This window comes from Peromyscus leucopus, chromosome 8b (genome assembly GCF_004664715.2).
Source record: "Peromyscus leucopus breed LL Stock chromosome 8b, UCI_PerLeu_2.1, whole genome shotgun sequence".
Lineage (NCBI taxonomy): Eukaryota > Metazoa > Chordata > Mammalia > Rodentia > Cricetidae > Peromyscus > Peromyscus leucopus.
In genome coordinates this window covers 42997953-43021595 of record NC_051086.1, presented here as the reverse complement: position 1 = coordinate 43021595, position 23643 = coordinate 42997953, and the positions used below count along the sequence as shown (strand labels likewise).

Sequence of the window (23643 nt, the reverse complement as noted above, 5' to 3'; positions counted from 1 at the left end):
CCTGCTTTCCAGAAGACTGCAGAACATGCATGAGAGTCTGTCCTTATTTCCTGTGGTCCTGAGCATTGATGTTTACTCAGCAGAGGCAAAGAGCAGCTCTCAGTATACAGCAAGTGGATAATTTCTCTGCTTTTAATATGGTGTTGGAGATAGAACATGCTAAGAACACATTCTATTACTAAATCACATCCCAGCCCAGTCAGAAGGATCTAAAATGTATTTTAAGCCATGGGCATTCAGCATCAGTCCAGGCATTCTTGAATTCTGTCAGCTTTGGGCCTCAAAACCCAGGAAAGGGCTGGTTAAAGCGTCCTGGTGGACCTCTTTCGGTGCTGACAGTGGCCAGAGTGGGCCTGCGTCTCAGGAGTAACTGAATGCTGGCAATGCTGCAATCATGGTTCCTCTGGGAAATTAGCTCCTGTACTGGCCATGAAGCAGCTCCCAGTCGAGGAGCAGAGGCAGGATAGCCCAGTCTGAAGAGGCACCAGTGGCAGCTCCCATGGCCTTGCTGGTCTCTGTCCGCCTGTCTCTCATGGGGACTTCACGGATGGCAGTGTGCCTTACACATGTGTGTGAACACCTGCTAATATTGCGGAGGAAATCTGAGATACCTAAGTGGGTAGAGGGCATAAAGAATCCCGTTTTCCAAGCCGGGCGGTAGTGGCGCACGCCTTTAATCCCAGCACTCGGGAGACAGAGCCAGGTGGATCTTTGTGAGTTCGAGGCCAGCCTGGACTACCAAGTGAGTCCCAGGAAAGGTGCAAAGCTACACAGAGAAACCCTGTCTCGAAAAACCAAAAAAAAAAAAAAAAAAAAAAAAAAGAATCCCGTTTTCCAAAGCATTATTCTTGTTATGGTCCCTCTAAGCTGATGACTATGCTTTGTTGTATAAACATAACCTGTTTTATTCTTCCATTAATGACACAGAAGGAACAGTGTTGTACAAGAACATTCAGTAAATTGCATGATTGCTATCTATATTAGTCTTCTTGTAAAGGCCACAGTATTGTCTTGTGGTATCAAGTAAAGATTCATGATTAGCAAACTTAGTAAGTACCCCAATCTGGAAGTGGCCTTAATGACAACCCACGCAGAGACTGGAGTACTCCCAGAGTGCTTCCCATGGGGCCTTCTGGCTTGCATTGCTTCTCTGCAGCACATCCTGGGGAAGGGAGGGAGAGCAGAAGGTAGAGAGAGGGAGGAGAGAGAGAGTGGTGACTCCACTGACCTCATGGAGAGACTCATGAAGCTCTGTGGATTCTGACGGAAAGCACCTCCTGTTTTTGGGGTGGTATCAGGCTAAGCCACCTAGGCACCCAAGTGAACCAAAAAATGCTGTTGTTGTCATGCCAGAGTGTCCCAGAAATGGATCCAGCCGCCACCATGTCCAGGTCCCAGTCGCAGCCCAGGACAAGTACCGGCACCTATCCCTCACCTTCTCCAGCTTCCTACTCTACTCTGCAGGCCCCGGCTCTGAGTGTGACTGGCCCCATCACAGCCAATTCAGAACAGGTATTTGTGTGCTTCCAGGCCAGAAGCAAGCCAGCCAACTGTCCCCTCATCCCTTTCCAGGGGACAGAGGTCTCCCTGGACTTCAGGTACTGTGCTAGGTGTGAGGACACAAAGATGGAGGGGCCTAGTCCCCGGAGTGGACAGACTGGAGGTCATTGCAGTAGTGTGTGGTCTTGCTACGACTGGAAACAGCTGAGCATTCTGTGAGTCAGGGCTGAGCAGGGCCTGGAAGGTGGCTGGGGTCTATGGCACCGAGGGCTCTGGGGCTTGTCGGCTGAAGCCTGTGCAGACAGTATCATCATACCTAATCAGTGAGGTGCTCTGAAGGCAGCAGCTAGATCAGGCAAGCCTTCCAGAAACCTCTTCCTGCCTCAGTCCAGACACTGCCTGTCTGAGGGTTACTTTCCAATAAGCTAGTGTAATCTTATCTTTAGAGAAATTAGGGTGACTATTTTTTACTTGAATCTATAGAATTTCTATTAGTTAAAGTTTTAGAATGGGAGAGACTTGGAAAAAAATTACTCAGTATTTGTAGTTCCTATTTGTTACAGCACCATTACTGTGGAACCTTGTTCGAGTAGGGGGTTCAGGCAGTTGTTTATGGGGAACAGTAGTGTTTTGCTAGGGCTCTGTCCTTCTGCCAATGCTAAGGAGAGTATGTAGTGCAAGCAGAATGCAAGCAAGGAGTCACACAGGCCCAGGTGTGAGCCGCATGCTGCTGCTCCATGTAAGGCTTCAGTAGAATAGCTAACTTCTGTCTGAGCAGGTAGCCAGGTCCACAGAAGGAAGATGGTCCCATGTGGCCACCAAATACTGGGGCCTTGTCTAATCCCACTGCTGAAACGTGGAGTCAGTGCTCTCAGTGGGACTCGGGTCACTGAATGCTGCCCCTCTTCACCCCTAGAGCCAGAGCCTTTGTAAAGGGGAGCTGTGGGCAGAAAGGTCTTGGCTCTAGGCCCTGCTTCCTTGGACAGAGCTCCAGATTTTCTCTGAGGAAGCAAAAAGTATTTCAAACTGGATGGTGGTGGAGCCTTTGCATCGGCTCACTTCAGTGTGGTGGGTGCCAAGGAAGGGCCCTTCAGCAGCTGGAATGGCCAAGAGGAGGTCCTGAGTGGTAAGAAGTGTAGGAACCCTGAGAACCGGGCTCCTGCCCCAGGAGGAGAATGGAAGCTAGAGCAGCTAGGCCGTTGTCTGGCCTGCCTGCTTCAGAGCCCATCAGTGGTAGAAACTCCCTAACCAAGATGTGGAGGAGACCCTGGGGTCTCCTCCCAAGTGAGGCAGAGGCTGGCAAGAGCCTTCTAGAGCCCAAAACATCCCCCAAGTGATTGTTGAGGTGGGTTTCTTGCCAGTCCTTACCCTAAGAGTCTGCTGAGAGAACCCTGTAGCACAGGAGTGGATGTGAGAGACTGGTAGTGGATGTTTATACTTGGGCAAGACAGGGAAAAGTGGAAAGGCCTTCTAGGAGAGGGAGGCATGGGTCTGGAATAGGTCTCCTGCATGATAATTACCCATTCTGTCCAGCTCTGGGACTCCACAGGAACAGGCCATGCCTGTGGCCCGCTGCGTGGAGCAAACCAGGTGTGGCAGGCACAAGGCAGGCCATGCAGCAGCCTGTGTGGGGTTATCACCCCCTTCCCATAGGTGAGGGGATAGGCTTGGAAAAGGCTGGTCCATCTCTGGACATGGGTGCTGCTGCAGCGTCCTTTCCTCACTGACTCTTCTAGGGTTCTGCACGCGTCTCAAGGCAGGTTGTAACTCTGTCAGCTGTGCATTGGTCTCCTGCCAGAAAAGGATGGCATTCCTATACAACTTTTACAAGCCTCACTGCGGACAAAAAGGTCCCTGTGGCTTCCACTTAATGTCTTGAAAGAATTAGAGATCCCTGGAGGTAACCAGAAGCTCAGGACTGGAGGACAAAGGGAGCCAGTGTACAGTTTGCCAACTTCGGGAGAGAAGGCACAGACTTTGCGGATGCTGATGGCTGGGCAGGATGGGGAGTTTGAAGAGTCTGCCCCCACTCCTCACCTATTCTTTTCTTATCAGAAGAATGCTGTGAGCACTAGCCAGCCTCCCTTAGGGTATGACACTGGCAGGGACAGTGACTGTGAGCATAAGGGTAGAATAGGGACTCCACTCTAGGGGATCTTGGAGCACCTGTACTACCATACACTGATTTTAGAGAGAAGAAATCGAAGCCTAGTTAGGTTAAAGGCCAATTCAGGGTCCCATGGAGGGAGAGCTGATGTACTCAGCTCCCTTCTACCCCAGTGTTATTCCCTGCACACCGTTCTTCATGTGCTGTCGTGGACGGATTGGTAGTGACCGGGGGCTCTGGTGACCTGGCTCCCCCATGTGGTTCTCACCATACTGCTAGCTCTCGATAGGTAGAGCAAGGGAGATAAGCTACTCCTGTAATGCATGTTTATGTTGATCTAAGTGCTCTCAGTGTAGAGAAGATTGTCTCAGGCCGTGGGCTGGCTGGTTCTGATCCTGTGACTGACTGACCTTCTTTCTGCCTTCTCCTTGACCTGCAGATTGCTAGGCTGCGCAGTGAGCTGGACATTGTTCGGGGAAACACAAAAGTCATGTCTGAGATGTTAACAGAAATGGTCCCTGGGCAGGAGGATTCTTCTGATCTGGAACTACTCCAGGTGAGGATAACCTTAGCTTAGAAGCATGGGCTGAGTACCACGGCTGCACACTGTGGCAGGACCCACCTTGGGCACACAACCATGTTGACAAGTCTGGTGGCACCTTACTGGAGGGGGTCTAAGTCCGTGTTGGTTCATGGTCAGCCTTACTTCTTGGAGATGAGCAGAGGCCAGTATCACTATCTGTATTTTCAACTTTTACTTTAATAACCTTTTCCTGACTATAAAGTACCAGTTGTAGAGTAAGTGCCTATCAAAACACAGAAATAAATTTCCTTAGCTTTTAGCCATCTGTAATAAGTGGCGTTTACATTTTGGTATATTTTCAGTTAGACTCTTCATTGTGTTCATTTATTTTTACACTGAATTGGAATCATGCTGTGTATACAATCTTGTGTGTGGCTTTGCTCCCTTCTAATAAACATCCCGGACTAAGAGAGTCCTTGGAACTCGACGGCATAGAGAAACCCAGCTAGTCTCTCATCCTAAGATAGGGGATTCTGAGGTCAATTCAGAGCTCCTGTTCTCTGCCTCACTGCTGGGACCACTCAGGCTGGGCGTGAACACTGTGGTTCCCGAGAAGCTGCTGCCTTGACCCCCTGCCTCTTTGCCTCTGGACACTAGAGAGATGGTCATGCTGGAGATGGGCCACAGGGCCTGCGTATTAGGCAAGTCACTCCCCGTGGCAGGAAGAGGAGACAGGAGCAAGCCAGGCTGCAGTCTCACCCTTCAGTTAGGTGAGAGCCCGTGAGGCTCAGGGCCAGTGGCAGAGCTCTACCCCATTAGCCTGAAACAGCGCCTGTAGAGAAAATGGCAGTAGCCCTGCTCTTCAGGGGAGCGACCTTCTGGAAGGGTAGAGAAAGGATGCTGTGAACTACAAGTACCAGACCCCTCCTCCAAGAGACAAGATGAATGAGTGGACAGGTCAGGAGTCATACTGGCGTGATGACCTGGCCTGAGAGCCTCATGATACACCTGCTGCTACTACTGTTGCTGTTTCCGTCTGGCGGTCTTGTCCACCTGAGGGCCACGCCTCCCACTTTGCTGTGTGCACACGCTGGCCACCTGGGAAACCAGGCTCTGATGGTCCTGCGCTTGTAAGACGCATGCCTGGTAGTTCTGCTACTTAGAGCCCCTACTCCCCACTCCAAGCCCTTGGTTCCTATGGGACGAGGCTGGGTAGGGCCTTCTCCTGGTCCCACACCAAGTAGTCTGAGGGCCATAGACAACAGAAGAAGTGGCTCCTGCTCTAGTACAGGAGACAGACAGGGAAACTGCTCACCTCCAAGGGACCTGGACAGCAGGCTGTTCTTGAAGCTGAGATGAGTACCTTTGGCCCAGCCCAGCGGGGAGCACTAAGCACCCCCTCTCTGGTTCCCAGACTTCCTCCTGACACCTGTAGCAAACCAGGCCCCTGGTTCATTAGGTGGTGGCCATATGTTATCTCCAGCCTCCCTTTAATATACCACACTGGCCTCTGCCCTAGCCTGCAGGAGGGCTCTTCTAAGTATCCTATGGTGCACAAGAATCTGAGGCCAGGTGGTACTGTGCTGTATCAGTGTTGGAATTCCTTCTGTGGGTGGGGGCTTGTTGCTCTGGATAGAACTGAGCTCCTGACGGTAGGAGGTAGGTTGGACAACACCAAGATGGTTTCAGACAGCCAGAACAGACAGCAGAAAGTGTGTGTGTGTGTGTGTGTGTGTGTGTGTGTGTGTGTGTGTGTGTGTGTGTGTGTGTGTGGTTGTAGGGTGTCTTGTTTGTTTGTTTAAACAAGCCCATCAGCCAAGAATAACAGAACCTAGTCTCCTGGCATCAACTCAGTTTTCAAAAATAGGTTGCTTCCAATGACATTTTCCTTCATTCTGTTCTGTTCCAACTCAGAGCCTACTGGCCCCCACTGCTGTCATATAAATCAAACAGAAAAAGACCGTGTCTGGGTGCCTGCGGGAGGCTGTCATTTCAGTGTAGAGGAGGCAGGAATGGGTAGCTGTGTGAACAGACTCACTTTTCCTGGCTGGAGGCCACTGCCTTATGTCCCCCTTCTTCTGCCCCAGCAATCAGCAATCAGCAGGCAGCGGGTCCCACAGAATAGCGAGTCTTCCATATGGGAAAATGCCACTGTCCTCCTTGGAACATGGTGGGGTCAGAATCTGTCCCCAAGACTTCTTGGGGAAGATGGAAGACAGCCAGAATGCTCAGAGCAGAAGTAGACCAGAGCTCAGAATGCTGGCCAGGGCCCTGGAAATAAGCATATTTGTCAGCAGCCCAAATGTTCCCACCAGCAGACACAAGCTGCTCTTGACATGAGTGTAGGGTGATGATTGGAAAGAGAGTGGGAGGAGAGGTCACTGCAGGGCCAGCCCCAGGACGCACCTGTGGCTAACTGTACTTATGGGCAGGTTGCATCCCAGTTGCTTCCTGCTTATGGCCAGGCTCTTCCAGGCATGTCCTCCCACAGCTCTGAGAGCAACAGGGAAACTTGCTGTAAACTGCTTGTCTGAGGATTCCTGGGAAAGTGACTGTCTTTGAAGAAAGGCCAGGACCAGTAACACTTAGTGCTGTCAGCTTTGCTGAAGCCCAAGGAGGTAAGATGCTGGGAGGGGACGCTCGGCACCTCCCAGGGGGGTGTCAGATCCTCCACTTTCTGAGTTGAGCAACCTCTTCCAGACAGCTAGTCCAACTCCACACCTATGCCCAGATTTCCTCTCCAGAGTCTTGGATCACTTTTTCTTCACAACCCAGTGACAAGCTGTTCTGGCTGTCATAAAAAGGACTGTTTGTTTCAAATAGGCACCCTGGTTAGCCTCTAAGCACAGCAGGGCAGAGCACACCACTTACAAATAACTGCATGCATGTCTGGAAAACTCCAGGTAAAGCACAAACCCTTCCTATGCTCATATCTCCTGCCTCGATCCGTGGAGTGATTGCTTTCACTGTGAAAATGACTGTCACAGGGCAATGTCCTCTATAAATCATAGCTTCTGTAACCATTGTTGAAAAGCCCTTCTGCACATTGAACTCAAGTCTGTTTCCTGTAGCTTTAATTTGATCTGTGTTAGACAAAAGCAGAGAATATACCTTTCCCTCATGGGTAGAGCCTTAAGTATCCAAAGATTGCTGTAAAGCCTACAGACTGTCCAAAGTCCATGCTGTTGACACCCCACTTGTATAGGAACAGACAGCCTATCACAGGAGACAGGCCCTTGTCATCCTGCACCTTCTTTTTGTTCTTTGTTTTGAGACAGGGTCTTACCATGTAACCCTGACTGGCCTGGAATGCTCTGTGTAGACTAGGCTGGCCTCAAACTATGCATAGACACACCCAATTCTGCTTCTCAGGTGTTAGTACTAAAGGTGGGCACCACCACTGGCGTGCTGTGCCGTCTTCCTCCCACGTCTGCACGCACATGGGTTGAACCACGTTGCAAAGCTGTCATCGTCCTTCCTAAAGTACATGCCCTTAGCTGAGACTGAGTGCATCACTGGGACAGAGTTGAGCCCTTGAAGCTGCCTTCAATGAATAATGACTTACGCAGTGATGGTTAGTATATAGATCTTTATCAGATGAAAAAAGAATCTATGCCGTTCGTTTAAGTAGCTTGTGGCCATCCCCACTTGCTTTTTGCATTTCATTTCAACAGAGCGGCCAAGGTCTTTTCTTTGGAAAAATCTGGCATATTCCAAACGTTGAGCTTCACGGTCTCCTTTCTCACCAGTGACCCGTCCCTCCTTCCCTTCCCCTTTGCTGCTGCAGCAGGAGAAGTTTTCAGGACTGAATTCTCTGCTCCTTTGACTTGGAAGGGTTTAGAGGATAAAAAGACTGTTTTGTGAGGTAGGGATGAGACTGTCTCTTGAAGGAAAGATAACAGCATCAGGTTAACTAGGCAGCGAAGAGGATATTCAATACAGTGTTCTGACTGACGGCAGGCCTTTGCAGAAGTGACTGGCTGCTGAGAACCAGAGATAGGAGGATGCCAAGGCAGAAGTCTTTGGCATTGAAGGGATTCCTGGCCCAGAGTCTGCCAAGTGGAAAGGGAAGCCTGAACAGGCTGCTGGTTTAAGGGCCCTTGGCCCGGAGGAGAATCAGTCATTCCTCTGCATGTTTGGAATGGAGGGGGACAGAGGTAGCTCCCCCTGAGCCTGCTGTGATGGCTGTGAGTGACACCAGGGAGGCCATGCGGATGGCCAGCTGACACAGAGCTGGCTGAAATCCCAAGGTTCTACTCCATCTCTTTTGTCTTTTTAAAAATGATTTTTTTTTTAAATTATGTGTTTGTGTGGGGGTATGTGCATGTGAGTGCAGGTGCCCACGGAGACCAAGAGAAGACATCATATCTCCTGGATTTGGGAATTATGTCGTTGTGAGTCATCCTGTGTATATGCTAGGAACTGAACTCCGGTCCCCTCCCAGAGCGGGACACATTTTTAAACACTGCGCCATCTTTCTAACCCAACTCTCTCTAAAGATTTATTTATTTTATTTTATGTGTATAAGTGTTTTGCCTGCATGTCTATCTGTGTCTCGTGTGTGTGCCTGGTACCAGAAGTCAGGAGTGGGCATCAGATCCCCTGGAACTGGAATTACAGGCAGTTGTGAGCTATAAATAAATGCACATTGTGCTTTAGAATTAGATAGGTGCACCACTGATTAATAACACATGAATTTTAGATTATTAATATATTCTTTGAAATAATTTCATTTTACATATATGGGATTTCATTTATTTTTTCACCCTTTTTTGAGACTGATTTGAAAGTTGAAGTCAGGAGATGTGCAGAGACCTTGAGTCAGAAGGCTGTGGATGTGTGAGCCTGTCTCTAAGCAGAGTGAGTGCTTATGACAGCCCTGGAGGCATCTTCCACAGTGGGACCTAGGAGACTCTGAAAAGGGAGAGCCTTCTTTCCCACCACCTAGAGAGAAGCAGCCAATGCAAGGTCAGAGCAGGTGCTTCTGGGTTTTAGTGTCTATAGCTCACTGTCTGGGTCTTTCTTCTTCAGAAGTCCTCTAGCACTTTTCTAATGGCTTTGAAAAGTAAGAGAATCCTTCCTCCAAACAGAGTTCTGTTGAGTCTGGAATGCTGTGTGAGTCCTAGTAAGGGAGGATCTGCCAGAGTCTCTAGTGAACACGCTGAGTGGGTAGGGAGATAAATAGGGGAGTTACAAGGCAAAGCCGACACTGTAAAATAGAAGTGGCGGTCCTTTGATTATATGTATGCACACACGCAGATGGAGGGATGTATTTTTAAAATAGATCTACTTTATTTTATGAGTGTGTTGTCTGCAGGTATTTGTATTCACCGTATGAATGCCAAAGGAGTGTGAGCTGCCATGTGAGTTCTGAGAACTGAACCCAGGTCCTCTACAAGAAGAGCAAGTGCTCTTAACTGCTGAGTCACCTCTCCAGCTTTGTTTTTCAGTTTGTTTTTCAGACAGGGTCTCTCTATGTAGCTCTAACTGTCCTGGAACTTACTATGTAGAACATGCTGGCCTCAAACTCAGATCCTGCCTGCCTTTGTTTCCTGGGTGCTGTAAAGGCAGGCATGTGCCATGCCTGACACTTGGCTATGTATTTTTGAAATTTGTATGATGACATATTGGGGTGGGGAAACACCCTGAAGTCTCAAAGTATAAGGCAGAGGGTCAGCTCCTCATGGTTCCTGAGCAATATGGTGAGTGTGTGAGGCCACAGTTCTTGAAAGTCTAAGGTGTGTGTGGAGATGACCCTTGGGCTCTGAAGAGCCTTGTTTGCAACAGCGTGCCAGGGCGCTCCCTGACTTTCTGGTTTCTACCTTGCCATTGGCCTACAGTTTGAATGAAAGCTGACTGACTTTTCCCTTCTCTTTCCCTAAACAAGGACAGCCAAAGATCGCTGCTTAGCCAGAGGTACTAGACAGGGCCATGCTTTCCTGCCCTGGGCCTGTGTGGTAGAGTCTGCCGTTGCTGGAGAGCCTATTCCAGGGTCATACTCCCTTCTCCAAACCTTGGGTAGGAATCTTTGGAGAGCCACGTTCAGAGAAACATCTGGAAGGTACAGACACTGCGCTTCTTTGTGTGGTGCCTAAGAAACTGACAGTGTTGTTCTGAGTGGACAGAGAATGACAGGTCTGTAAGGCGGCCAGATTCAGGGTGGAGGGGTCTCAAGGGATCTTTTTGTTCAGGTAAACACCAGACATGTATGCACTCAGCTACCTAAGTCCAGGTCTCTTATATCTTGATTAATACAGCTGCGTTTGAGTGGTTCCAGGCTGATCCCCTTGGGCCAGGCCTTGTTCCCTGGTGGGTGCTGTGGAGCCCTAAGGCTGAGTACTATGGAGGAGAGGCCTAGAACATCCAAATCCCACAGCATTGAAAGTTGAAGCACTGAGGGGATAGAGGAATGCTAGCTGCCTCTGCTGTTCATTCTCTCAGGAACAGTGGAAAGTGCCCCCCATGTGTTAGCCTTGGGGCTGGGGAGATGGGAAGAGAGATCTCCTAGCCAGGACAGCGGAATGATGAGACAAAAAGAAGCAAAGGTCGCCTGTGCCTGCTGACTAGATCTGATACTCTTTGCCTTCAGACTAAGGTAGTCCTGGGGTGGAGTTGTGAGAAAGGCAGGCCAGCTTTAGTGTCTCTGCCCTTAGCCAACTGGATTATTAGCTCCCCCCAGTGTCTAGGAGCAGTATTTCACTTCTGCCTTGGCCCTGGTGGCCCACAGGAAGGCTGAAGGGCCAACCTGCCAAGCCGGCCATGTTTCCTCATCCTTAGTCTGGCATGCAAGAGGGCAGGGGCCTACCAGGTGCTTAAGGATCTCTGCAGACAAGAGCCTAGCTAGGAGCTTGCTCTGGGGCAGGGTGGCTCCTCTAAACCAGTCCATAAGGTTCAGGGTCTGTCTGTCTTAAGGGGCTGTTGCTTTGAAGGGTTGAGAGGACTCCTGTGGTGGCTGAGGGTTGCAGGTATCATCTTTGGCCAACAGAGAGCTCTGTGAGCAGTGTGGTGCTTCTGAGTCCTTAGCCAGGTAATGGGCACGCCACCGCACAGCATCCACCTTGTTGTAGATAGAGTACATCCAGCCAGGTAATGGGCACGTCACCGCACAGCATCCACCTTGTTGTAGAGTACAGCCAGCCAGGTAATGGGCACGCCACCGCACAGCATCCACGTTGTTTAGATAGAGTACAGTCATGCAATTGCTGGCAATGCAAGGAAACTGGCCCCGGTTGTGGAGGGCCTTTGACTCCGACACTCAGAGATTCTGCTTCTGAGGAACTCATGCTGTGGAAGTGCTTGCCTAAGTATGTAAGAATTGCTATGAGTGTTAACTGCTGCATTGTTTGGGTTGGCCAAAGACAGAGCTATCACAAGCCACAGGTCCAACAGTAGCTCTGTACAGTGTGACATACAAGCAAAGGAATGAGGTGATCTGTACAAAGTAGTAGACAAAGGAGCCGATTATGTTGAAGAGAAGAAGCAAGGCACAAAGAATCATGTTTTTCTACCTTAAAAATTATTTGTACTGGACCCAAGAGATAGCCCAGTAGTCGGAACACTGGCTGCGCTTGGAGAGGACTCCGGTTCAATTGCCAGCTCCCACATTGGGCAGTCCACAACTGCCTGTAACTCCAGTTCTTCTAGGGGGTCTGACACAGTCTTCTGGCCTTCATGGGCACCTGTAATCATGTGGTGCACATGCATACTCCCAGGCACACACACATAAAATGCAAATCTTTTTAAATGATTTATAGTTAGCTGTTGAAGTCAGCTAACACCCGAGGTGCCAGGACAGTATGTGGGCAGCCTTAACATTGGAGCGTGACGGTTCAGCTTTAGAACCGAACTCAAACAGAGGTGGACACTCAAGAGACAAGAGACAAAGCAAAATGGGCATCATGGGATTATTTCAGTCATCCAGATTCATGCTAAGTCGAGTGTACCTTGTCATAAAACTGCACCAAGGCTTTTTTCTGTATGTGATGGATTTAATTACTTATTTTGTTTTTAGTGGCATTATAGGAATATGTCTGCTTGAATAACTTTATTAAATTGTATCTTTATAGGTATCTCATATTGATTTTCAAATTTATTTACATTAAAATATTCTTTTTTAAAATGACTTGTATGAACACGTACATGCATGTGCGCGCACACACACACACACACACACACACACACACACACCTGCCATCTACTGAAGAAGTACTTGCTTCCTCTGAGGCAGGAGAGAAGGGAGCTGTTACTTCACATTCTGTACACGTCTGGTTTTATGAACAAGCATGTACTCCTTCCATGACTTTCAAGAATCAGTACAAATCCTTTCAAAGGCAGCAGAATGTGAGAAAAGCATTCCCAGCAGGCTCTGCCAGAAGTGCATGTGTTTCCTAGGAGTTGAACAGGACCTGCCGGGCCATGCAGCACCGCATAGTGGAGCTCATCTCCCGAGTGTCCAATGAGGAGGTCACCGAGGAGCTGCTGCATGTCAACGATGACCTCAACAACGTCTTCCTCCGCTATGAGAGGTGGGGCCAGAGTCCTCTGGGGTCTTTTCCCTTAAAAAGATGATTGGCATATCAGAGGAATTTCATTCATAAACAAACTAGAGAAGGGAGACTGAGAGCCTGGGAGGTGTGAGAGGTGGAAAGTGCTCATCAGAGATGCTCATTTGTTCTTGGATGACAGAAACAGTGCTCTTGTTCTCCAGAGAACAGAACAGCAGGTAGCTGACTGCGAATCCACCTCTGCTCTTTGTGAGTCCAGGGAGGGCTGGGACGGGTCTGCACCTGCTCCTTTGATGACCCTTTGAATTTGAAAAGGATTGGGGGAGGGGAACCTTCACAAAAGAAAAGGGTTTCCTCTTCCTTTCTAGTCTTGAAAAAAGAAAAAAAGATCTTTCCCTTTGTAAATGTCAGTATGTCTGGGGTATTGAGTGAAGTAGGCAGCGTGTGAACACTGCTTCTCTGGGGAAACGCACAGTCCTTCAATTCTTCCTGCAGCCAAACCACTTAAAGTGACAAACTTGAGCCTCTTTCCCTCTCCACAGCCTCCCACAGGACAGTCAGAAGCGCCTTTTCCAGACCTAGCTTGAAGTAGGTGGTGGCAGGAACAGCTCCCATCTGTCCCCTGATTCGGGCAGTTCCCAGCTGGCCCACGGTTGAACTTGCCTTGACTCTAAGCCAGCCTTCTCCATTAAAAGAGCCTGACAGCAGTGTGCCCCTTGGAGGCTTGCAGCCCACTCCCTCTCCTGACTGACAGCTTTCTGTATCGGTCTGTCAGAAGGACGATGACCTGACATCGTTAGGAACAGAAGACAGACACTGTGTTTGCATATGCTTTGGATGCTAAGATGGCCACACTGCGCATCACCCCTAGAGCTGGCCTAGCTCCTGACTGGCAGTAGGGATGGGTGGTCCTGTACCCATCTAATGATGAATGCACACACACACACACACACACACACACACACACACACACACACAATATCTCCATAACCCTGACTGGCCTTGAGGCTCCTGATCTTCCTGCCCCTGCTTCTCTAAGATTACAGTTATACACTGCCATGCTCTTGTGATTGCTCTGTCTTTCTTTCTTTTTAATTTTTTTCTTTTCTTTCTTTCTTTTTTTTTTTTTTTTTTTTTGAGACAGTGTCTCTCTTTGTCCTGACTTTCCTGGAACTCGCTTTGGAGACCAGGCTGGCCTCAAACTCAGAGATCTGTCTGCCTCTGCCTCCTGAATGCTGGGATTAAAATTACAATGGAAACCAGATATCATGACATAGGTCTGTAATCCTAGCACTTAGGAGGTAGATAGAGGAGACTCTTGAGGCAAACCTAGGCTACATAATGAGTTCCAGGCCAGCCTAGGCTATCTAACAAGACTCTATCTCAAAAAATATAAATAAATAAACAAACAAACAGACAAAAGAAAGAAAGAAAGAAAGGCACAGTCTATGAGCTGCCGTGGCTCACTTACGTATGCCCACTTCCTGAGTCGAGATTGACTCAGGAAGATGTGACTTCTCCTTTTTCTTCTTTTCTTTTTCTTTCTGATGCTAGCCAGAGCCCAAGTGTGCTTTCTCCGGTACTTTAGTGTTTTCACTCTTTATCTAAAGCACCCTCCCTGCCACACAGTGCATCATAACAAACTTTCTAAAGCGCAAGCAATACACAGACCCTACAATGTACACCCACTTAGTCACACTGTTCCTGCTGGGAAGCCTTGTCCCAGATGCTGATGACACCAGATGCGTTTCTGTTCTCTGGCTTCCTGGGCTGTGGCTGGAGTAAGGTGGTTGGCTTCCTCTCTACTTGTGTCATTTGGCGCTTTGAAATACAGCTCAGCACAGGCTCTGTTGTCCCCGTGGATACCTCACAACTTCTACCAGGTGTGAGGATAACTTCCGGCAGGCGGGCGGCGCAGGCGGCGGTGGCGGGGATGCTCCCCTGCGGTTGCTCTAGCTAAGCTCCATCTGCCGACTGGATGTGGTGGAGGGTGTCCCTGGCAGGGCCGCTCCCTCTTACCTTCCTGGCAGCCCTTAGGTAGTTGGCATAACCATCTCGTGGTTTCTGGCAAGATCTTTCTCCAGGCTCCCCTGTCTCTTCCTCAGGTTGGGCTTGGGGCATTTTAGCCACAAGCTGATTACCCCCAAGAAAAGCTCTGTGGAGTAGAGGGAGGTGTATAGTTACTGCCAGGCTTCACAAATAACACAGGCATACCTCCAGGGACTGGAGGAGCATTGAGGCCAAATGTATGAGGAGATGGCTAGGGATGCTTCTGGTAGGATCCTCCAAGAACCAGCCAATACCCGGTCCCTGATGCCAGCCCAGCTCAGGGTGCTTATGGGAGAGACCCTGGAGCTAAACCTGTGAGACAGGAGCCCCTGTCAAGGAAAGCATGGCACAGTTGAACATGTGAGGTTCCCTCTACTAAAGGTACCCTGCCTCTGCTAGGTTCCATTGTTCTTCCCAGGACTATGAGCACAGACAGCCATTTGGGCCTCACTCATATTCTCCTTATGCCTGTTCTTCTTTCCATTAGGTTCGAGAGGTACAGGTCCGGCCGATCTGTTCAGAATGCCAGCAATGGAGTAAGTGTCCTTTGGACTTCCTCTTCTGAGGAGGGCACCTACCCAGTACACACAATAGAGACTTCGCCTACTCAGGCCTCGCTTCTGGTTTCCTAACTGGGACTGAATACAAATTCTTGGGTAACTGCAGAGCAAGCTCTATTTGAAGGGATCCTGGGGAGAGCTAGCAGGCATCCTGATGGGAAAGTAGCAGGAAAACAGCCCACAGACATTAATGAGTCACCAGTCTAGTGACTCAGTTTACCCTAGTGAGAAGGGAGAAGAGGAGGGCAGGGCGTGGGGCTCACTGATAACCTGGGACCACCATGTACCCTTCAGGTAGATAAGGAAAGCCACCTTTCATTTGCCAGACAGCTTTGATGCCTTTCCTCGTGAGTGTGTGCAGATCTGTGTCCTGGTAGCTGGAGCTTGACCCAAGGCTGACCTCATTGTCAATCTCATGTCCAACAGGTACTGAGCGAAGTAACTGAAGACAACTTAATAGACCTGGGCCCCGGCTCCCCTGCTGTGGTGAGCCCCATGGTAGGGAGCACAGCACCCCCATCTTCTCTCTCCTCCCAACTCGCAGGCTTGGGTGAGTGTCCTAAAGTAGAGGAAAGGGCCCTCTTACCGGCCTCCTCCTGGATAGCGTTGTCTTTGTTAGATGGTCAGAGAGGTCCTTTAGAGCAGTCCACGAGAAGGTGTGTTCCTGAGTCCCAGCCGATTGCACCATCTTCAATTTATAACCAACTCCTTTCCTAAAATGTAAAGTTCAACCCTGTTAGAAAGTAGAGGTGGAGGAAGCTCTGAGGATGTAGAAGTTGTTTACTTTTTAAAGACAAGTGACCTGCTGGGTTTCCATGCTTGAAATGATTTGTTTCTCGCTATGAACTAGGCTGAAGGTGGCAATTAGGTCTCACCTCACTGGCTACTCAGAACACGGGTTTGAAAGGCAGCTAAAGCCACATTGTTTTAGTTTCAAGTCTGGTACTGTATTAAATATCCCAACAAAAAGCAGCGTAGGGGAGGTTTATTTGGCCTACAATCCCAGGCTGCAGTCCATCACTGCAGGGGAGTCAAGGCAGTAACTTGATGCCACTGGTGACATCCACAGTCAAAAGCAGAGAGAATGAATGCATGGATGCCTATTTGTGCTCGGCCCCCTCTGCATTTATACAGTCCAGAACCCAAACCCAGGGAATATTGCTGTCCAGCATGGATGGGTCCTCCCATCTCCATTAATGCAGTCAAAACAACCCTCCACGGATGTGCCCACAGTCCCAGCCTGATCCAGAGTTCCTCACTGAAATTCTCTTCTCAGGTGATTCTAGATTATGTGAAGTTGACAATTAAAGCTAACTGTTACACATCAATCCTTAAAAGAAGAATCTGGGATGGATTGGCACTGTCTGCACAGGGCTAGGAAACATAAAGTGGTGGCGTGATATATTTGCCTACCTCAAACTATACCATCAACCTATTCTATTGTCTGAAATTTAGAAGAAACTCCTCACTTTTCCACAATGAAAGTATGTCAAGGACTCTATGTTTCATTTATACCAAGTTATACAAAATTATATTTTAATATTGGTATAGCTAACCACCATGGCCTTCAAAATTCTTTCCTCTACCTTGATTTTATGTTTTTCCCCCAAATAATTCTCTATTCATTTCACTTCAGTTGAATTAGACTTTTATTCTGTGGTCTGTCAGCTGTTATAATTCTGGTGTTTCGATTTCCTCTGTAGCCATCTATCCATAATAGAGTAGATAACTTTGCCTTCAGTATATCTAGCTGATGACATATATTTATTATATGTCATTATATGTTTTTTCATTACGATGACTTATTTATTGTGTGTGTGTGAGTTTGTGACATGTGGAGTCCAAAGGACAACTAATGGGAATTGGTTCCTTCTTTCCACCTTATGGGTTTTAGGGGTTGATTTAAGGTCATCAGTCTTGATGACAAGTGTCTTTCCCTGCGGAGCTGCTCACTGGCCCTGTATTGTCTCTGACTTTTTGAACAACCAGCCTGGAACTCAATATGTAGCCCAAGCTGGTTTTGAACTCATAGCAAGCCTCCTACCTCAGCCTCCCAAGTTCAAGTGTAAGCCACCATGCTAGGTTTAATTCACCACATTTAATACCTAAAATTCAAAGTGGATTCCACTGCTTTCCTGTCTTTAAAATGCCTGATGCTTTTTCATTCACTGCTTTACATCACTGGTCATCTTATCTTCCTTTCTAGCCATGCCTTTCACTCATCCCTCTCAAGGGCTAACCCGTCCCCTCGCCTGCCTCTCCAAACCATGGTCTCTGTCCATCTTCTTCCTCTCTGTAGCACAGCTCTGCTCGTCTTGAAGGACCCACCTGAGCCTCTCCCAACATCAAAAGCCACACATTGCAAGGGTTGGCCCCTCCTAACTGTTGAGTTACACGTGAGCTCCTGAGGCCTAGGACCTGTTGACTCCACCTGACGTGCTTGAGCTCTGACTCAGTACCTAGGAAGTAGCTTCCAGGTTAAATACATGGCTCAGATTCTCAGAGTCTGTTCCGGAATGAATGTGGTGGGGGCACCTGAGAAGGGCGTGGTGAGAAAGCTGGGGGCATGCTGTCCCTTGTCCCCATCTTCTCTCTGCCAGCAGTCTCTCTTCTGTCCAGGATCCCTCTTTCCCTCCTTGAGCAGCTTCAGATTGGGGCAAAACCTGTTTCCCACCTAGCTTGCCCTGACTCTTATGTATGCCATACTGGGAGTACTGAGGACAGCCTTGAAACTCCACAGTGTCTTAACCCTCTAGATGACCATCCCGACTTTTAGGGCACTCCATTAAGAACCCGTATTTGGGGGCCAATGAGATGATGGCTCAATGTATAAAGGTACTTTCTATGCAAGCCTGATGACTTGAGTTGCATACACACACATGCACACAGAGAGAGAATGTTAATACAATACAATGATAGAACATTTTTACAAGGTTTTTGTTTTGTTTTTTTTTTTAAACCCACATTGTTCTCATCTGCTTCTTGTTTTGTCATCACAGACTTGGGGACAGAGAGTGTCAGTGGCACCCTCAGTTCACTTCAACAGTGTAAGCCTCAGGATGGATTTGACATGTTTGCTCAGACCAGAGGAAACTCCTTGGCTGAACAGCGAAAGACGTATGTGGGGCTCTTTCCAGTGGCTTTCTGCAGTTACTGGGGCGTGGTGAGGGGGGGGGGGCCGGGTAGTGGGGTCGTTGTCTCAGCCTGGTCACACTGAAAAAAGATGAAGCCTTTTCTTTACCAGATTAAAGACTTCTAGAGCAAGTAATGGCGCATGCCTTTAATCCCAGCACTCAGGAGACAGAGGCAGACAGATCTTTGTGAGTTTGAGGCCAGCCTGGTCTACAGAGTGAGTTCCAGGACAGCCAAAGTGGTTACACAGAGAAACCCTGTCTCAACCAACCAACCAACCAGACAAACAAACAAACAAAGACAGCTAGAAACTTAAAAATATCATGGTGAGGACTTGTTAACTGCTAAAACTGAATGAGTGCCAGCCCGGTCTTCTCTCCTTCTCTGCCCAGGGAACACCAGCCCCAGCTCCCCTTCTCCTCTGCCCAGGGAACACCAGCCCGGTCTCCTCTCCTTCTCTGCCCAGGGAACACCAGCCCCAGCTCCCCTTCTCCCTTCTCCTCTGCCCCAGGGTTATCCATTCTGTCAGTCATGGATTGTTCTCCCTTTCCTACACCCCCCTCAGAGCTGATGAGAAATCCTGCTTCCCTAAGCTGTCTGCCACACCACAGACCCCGCTTCATTTAGTCCCTCCCCTGCAGGCAGGCAACCAGACCTACTCCAGCATCCAACCAATTGAAAAAAAAAAAAAGGTCAGGACAGAGGCTTCTCCACAGCAGCTGGGGCAAAAGGAGCCAATCAGAAATGGGGGAGCTGACTCCAAAGCAGAGAGACCCTTCATCTGGAAATAGCATACCATCCATCGGGGCAGCAGAGAGGCTGATGCTTGTAAAATCACTCCTCACTTTCCCTTGAGGACTTCCTGAACACTTTGACATCTTTCTCTCCGGCTTTACTCTTGTGACTCAGGGCAGGGGTTTTTGAAAAGTATGGTATCTCAGGTCTAAGAGGAATGACTCTGGTCCTTAGCTTCTGCCCCAGGCCAAGGTCACACCCAAGGCAGGTACCACTGGGAGAGAACTCATTCCACTGCTTTTCCCCAGGGTCACCTATGAGGATCCCCAGGCTGTTGGAGGACTCGCTTCTGCTCTAGACAATCGGAAACAGAGCTCAGAAATGGTAGGTCCTCAAGCCTGGTTTTTGCCCATAGTCTTCTGGAGATAAAAACAGACAGTTTGGTAAAGTTGGCTGAATAATTCAGCAGAAGTTTTCTTGTATAGATGGCAGAGACAGCCTGGGGAGGACACCAGAGAGTACCTCTGGGTGGTGGGCAGTGCACTGATAAAATGATGACCCCCACCCCCCACACACAAGGGAAGTAAATGCTGAACTAAGCCACCTGGCTGCCAGCCTAGCCAAGTAGTACCAGTTCCAGGGGAAGGCAGTTGAGGGTCAGGACTTGTTTGTGAGGTGGCTTGGAGAGTGTCCTGTGACACTCTGGGCTTGGAAAGAGTCAAGCCAGGAGTCAGAACGTTTTAAAATAAAGGTTGCAATCTGTGTGAGCCCCAAACCACAGCCAGTTTATGGAAAACTTCAGAAGAACTTGTGCGTTTAATACACGTTTGCAGCTATTTCTCTTTTGAGCCCAACCAGGAAATGGACAGGAATGTATGCCTGTCTACTTGGCAAGGTGGAAGAGGGCGCCCAGGAGCCCCTGGGCTGTACTGAAAGGGGGCTGTGCCCACCCATCCACTGGAAAAGGAAGGTCCCTTTGCTTCCTGAATGCCAGATCTTAGCCTCCTGTGGGCCCTCTGCAAAGGACTGGTGGGGGACAGCATGATGGCTGCCTGGCATAATGGAAAAGCTTGGTCTTGAGGGTGGGGACTTCTCTTCTGAGCTGGCATATGCCCCCCTATACTGACTGCTAGGGGGTGCAGAAGAGATTTTAGCACCCTGCCATTACACAGTGGTGGCCCACAGTGACGTTCACCATCTGCACAGTAGTCTCTGTTCTTTTTCCCATTACTTAAACTATCTCTGCATTGGACCCAGCAAGGGAATTAGAGAGCCAGGCCAGGGGCCTGCCAGTGTACTGCCTAGTGAAGACAAGGATGACCCTCCTCCTGGCTCACCCCAATCTGGAGCAGCTTCGTCTCTCAGCCAGGCTCTTTGCTCTCCACACTGAACCAAGGGCTTGCCCCATCAGGCCAGCATGTGTCCTGCTCCAACTCATGCCATTATCAGTGCCCAGGCCTGGGTCCAAGTCCAGGAGACGTGGCCGACTTCTCACCCTTTGAATGCGTGGCTTGGCCTGGCTCCCTGTTTTCAAAGGTCTTGCTGATTCCAGCAGATTTACCAATGATAGGAGGCAGATTGCTGTTCCTGTTGTTACTGGGGCAAGGACTGGCCTCAGCAAGAAAGACTGGCAGGACATGGGATGGTCATGTGTGTCTCTGTGTGTGAACACACCTGCAGGCTGTCTTGACCCTTCATGGGCCATGCTGTCCTGGAACTGAGAAGAAATAGAGAAGGTTGTGTAGCCTCACCTCTGCAAGTAAGATCCCACCTCTGGAGTCATGATTTAAATGAAGAAGCAGGAGAGGGCTGGCTGGATGACTCAGCAGGTAAAGGCACTTGCCAGCTTGGGTTCCATCCTCAGAACCACAGGTAGGAAGAGAGAACTGACTCCTTCAAGCTGCCTTCTGACTCCACTGCATAGTGGCATGTGTGTGCCAGTGTACATACACTCGTGCCCATACAAAATCTATCTAAAGCAGGAGGTCTGTGGGTGTAGCTCACCTATCTAGTGTGCCCAATGCTCTGGGACCAGCAGCAGCACTACAAATAAACAAACACGGAAACATAAGGCAATAAAGGGGTGATGATGGCACACGCCTTTAATCCCGCATTCAGGAGCAGAGGCAGGCAGATCTCTGTGAGTTCAGGGCCAGCCTGATCTACAGAGTGAGTTCCAGGACAACCAGGGCTGTTACACAGAGAAACCCTGTTTCGAAAAAACAAAACAAAACAATAACTATAAACAAAAAAAAAAAGAAGACAATAAAGAATATGCTGAGTTCAGCATTCAAGTCAAGAATTTAAGAGAAAATACATGGGCAACTAGAATGGAGAAAAAAAGACAAAGAAAAAAAGCAGAGGAAGTTAGAAAAAAGTAGAAACACTTTCACTGTATCAAGAGAATTAGGCCTGGGTGACCTCCCAGGCTTTACTGAAGCCTCCAGATGTTGAATATTTTGTTATCCAGCCTAGGGTCATGGTTATTGGATTTTCCTTCTCTTTTCCAAGTAGGTAGTGAGGGGGTATGCTAGGGCAGGTGGGAAGGGTCAGATCACATTTCCTTGTGTGACAACAAAATCTGAACAATGACGTTTCTATTTACAATATGTGCTGTGACTTCCTGTCTTGAGTATTGCTGTGACTTTTCTTTTTGGGACTTTTCTGTCCTTGGCCCAGCGGAGAGGGAAAGGTGGGGACTCTGACCTGCAGCCCATAGACAGCTGGCTCATGACCCAAGGAATGGTGAGGAGGAGCCAGAGCTGAATGAGCTCGCTGCCCACCCCAGCCCCTTACTGCGTAACAGTCAGCGCCTTCCTCTTGCCACCTGCCCAGTCCTTGTGACCAGACAGGACAGAGGTCACCCACTTGTTCTGAGGGTACCAATCTTGTCTACGTGGAGTCTCCGTGTGGCCCCGGACTTCCAGCTCTGGAAACACCTTCCCTGGCATTTTCCTGAGCCTGAGCTCCCGGATCTTCGTGGACTGGGATGTTTGCAGGCGTGAGGGGAGGGCCTTTCCCTTCCCTCACAGACTCCGGAGTTCTTGGCAGTATTCATTTTTCCAGGATGAGTACAAGTAATCATAGCTTGTACTTGGGAGGGGAGCATTATGAGAGGACTCAGCATGTGGTCAGTCAGAGACGCTCCCTCTTAGCTGTGCCTGGGATTTTGGCGGTCCTAGGCTTGGCGGGCTTTTATAATATAATAGCCTCACAAATGGCCTTGAGATCTCTTATATAAATGTACAGATGATGGTAACAGAGTCAGAAGAAGACAGAGCTGGGAGAGTTTATATCACACCTTCAGTCCACTCTCGGTGGCACAGAGGCTTTCTTTCCCATCATATCTGTGCAGGTGGCCCTGGGTTGGGTCCATGGAGAGAGGGTCCCAAGCTGCTGGCCTCAGGTTGATCCCCTCACCCCCAAGTACAGAATCAAACCTCTAGGTGCTCGTGGTAGGGATGGAGCAGGAGAGGATACAAAGTAATGACAGAAATAGACACGTGGACCTCTGCCCTCCAGATAAATGCAGTAAGCCAAATGTAGAACTAGCTCTTGATGTCCGGCCAGGAGAGGGGACCAGATGGCAGGTGTCCATGTAAGACTTCCAAGTGACAAGCTGCTTGCAGGACAAGGGCCACCTGCTTGAGAAAGGCTTAAGCCATGGGTACAGACAGGGTCTGGAGACCAGGGCAGCAGGTGGTCGACTGCTCCACTCCCACAGCAGTACACACTTGCCCTCGGTGAGAAAGCAGTTGTTGCTGCAAGTGTGGGCTGGCCAGGCCCTTCATTTTCTTCCTAAAATTCTATCTCCATTGTCCAAATAGAAACATGCTAGCTGTGTGCCCTGTGCCCGTTAGCCCTGCAAAAAAGGATACTGCCCTCCAGACTACCTGAGTGTGACCTGGGCAGCTGGTGACGCTGCCTGTCTTTGTCCACATAAGCTGCCTCTCCCCTTCCCTGTCCCCATGTAGAGCGAGAGTCTTCAACTTCCCAGAAACAAACCCAACTAACAGCTGAACTGGTACCTCACCTTCCTGCCTAGTTTGTTTTCCTTTTAAAACAATGTGTGTTAGCTGCTTTGCCTTGTTCCCCATAGTACAGACGTCCTACCCTTCCCAACCTGTCAAGTACAGATTCTTCATATGGAAACTTTGTGAACTACCGAGTGAGACCGGGACTTTAGAATAGCTCTCCCGTTGGGTTTGGGTGAAGTATCACAAAGAAAGTTACACAGCTCTAGAGATAGCACCCAGTGCAGACTTGCACCATCGGGCAGGTAGGTCTCCTTGTGTGCCTGGAGCTGGGGACAACTGTGGAAGAGTGCCTGCTCCTTCTTTCCTCTGCTGGGACTTGAGGTGTGAGAGCAGCCTGCACAGTTAGGTCACTACCCCAGGGGCATTGGCAGGTGAAGGTAAGCAAGATCCGGCTTGAGCCCAGGGTCAGCGACCTTCCCCTCTCTCCCTCCCTGGCCCTCGGGTCTTCTCTGCTACTTTTGGCTGGTGATCAGTTAGGACCCTCTCCCGTTTCCAG

At 49.2% G+C, this 23643-nt stretch overlaps 1 protein-coding gene across 3 annotated transcripts in view; it reads left to right on the top strand.

The window, feature by feature from the left end:
• The window catches only part of Tom1l2 (target of myb1 like 2 membrane trafficking protein), a 128160-nt gene that overhangs the window by 94014 nt on the left and 10503 nt on the right, over window positions 1–23643 (top strand). For 2 of the 3 annotated variants that reach the window (XM_028856505.2, XM_028856503.2), the window contains exons 6-12: window positions 1354–1512; window positions 4047–4163; window positions 12522–12655; window positions 15171–15219; window positions 15670–15793; window positions 18243–18360; window positions 19419–19494. In XM_028856505.2, the coding sequence (XP_028712338.1) occupies window positions 1354–1512; window positions 4047–4163; window positions 12522–12655; window positions 15171–15219; window positions 15670–15793; window positions 18243–18360; window positions 19419–19494 (777 nt within the window). Of the gene's footprint in view, window positions 1–1353; window positions 1513–4046; window positions 4164–12521; window positions 12656–15170; window positions 15220–15669; window positions 15794–18242; window positions 18361–19418; window positions 19495–21789; window positions 21856–23643 lie in introns of all 3 variants that reach the window. The other variant, XM_028856500.2, reaches the window with a different exon arrangement.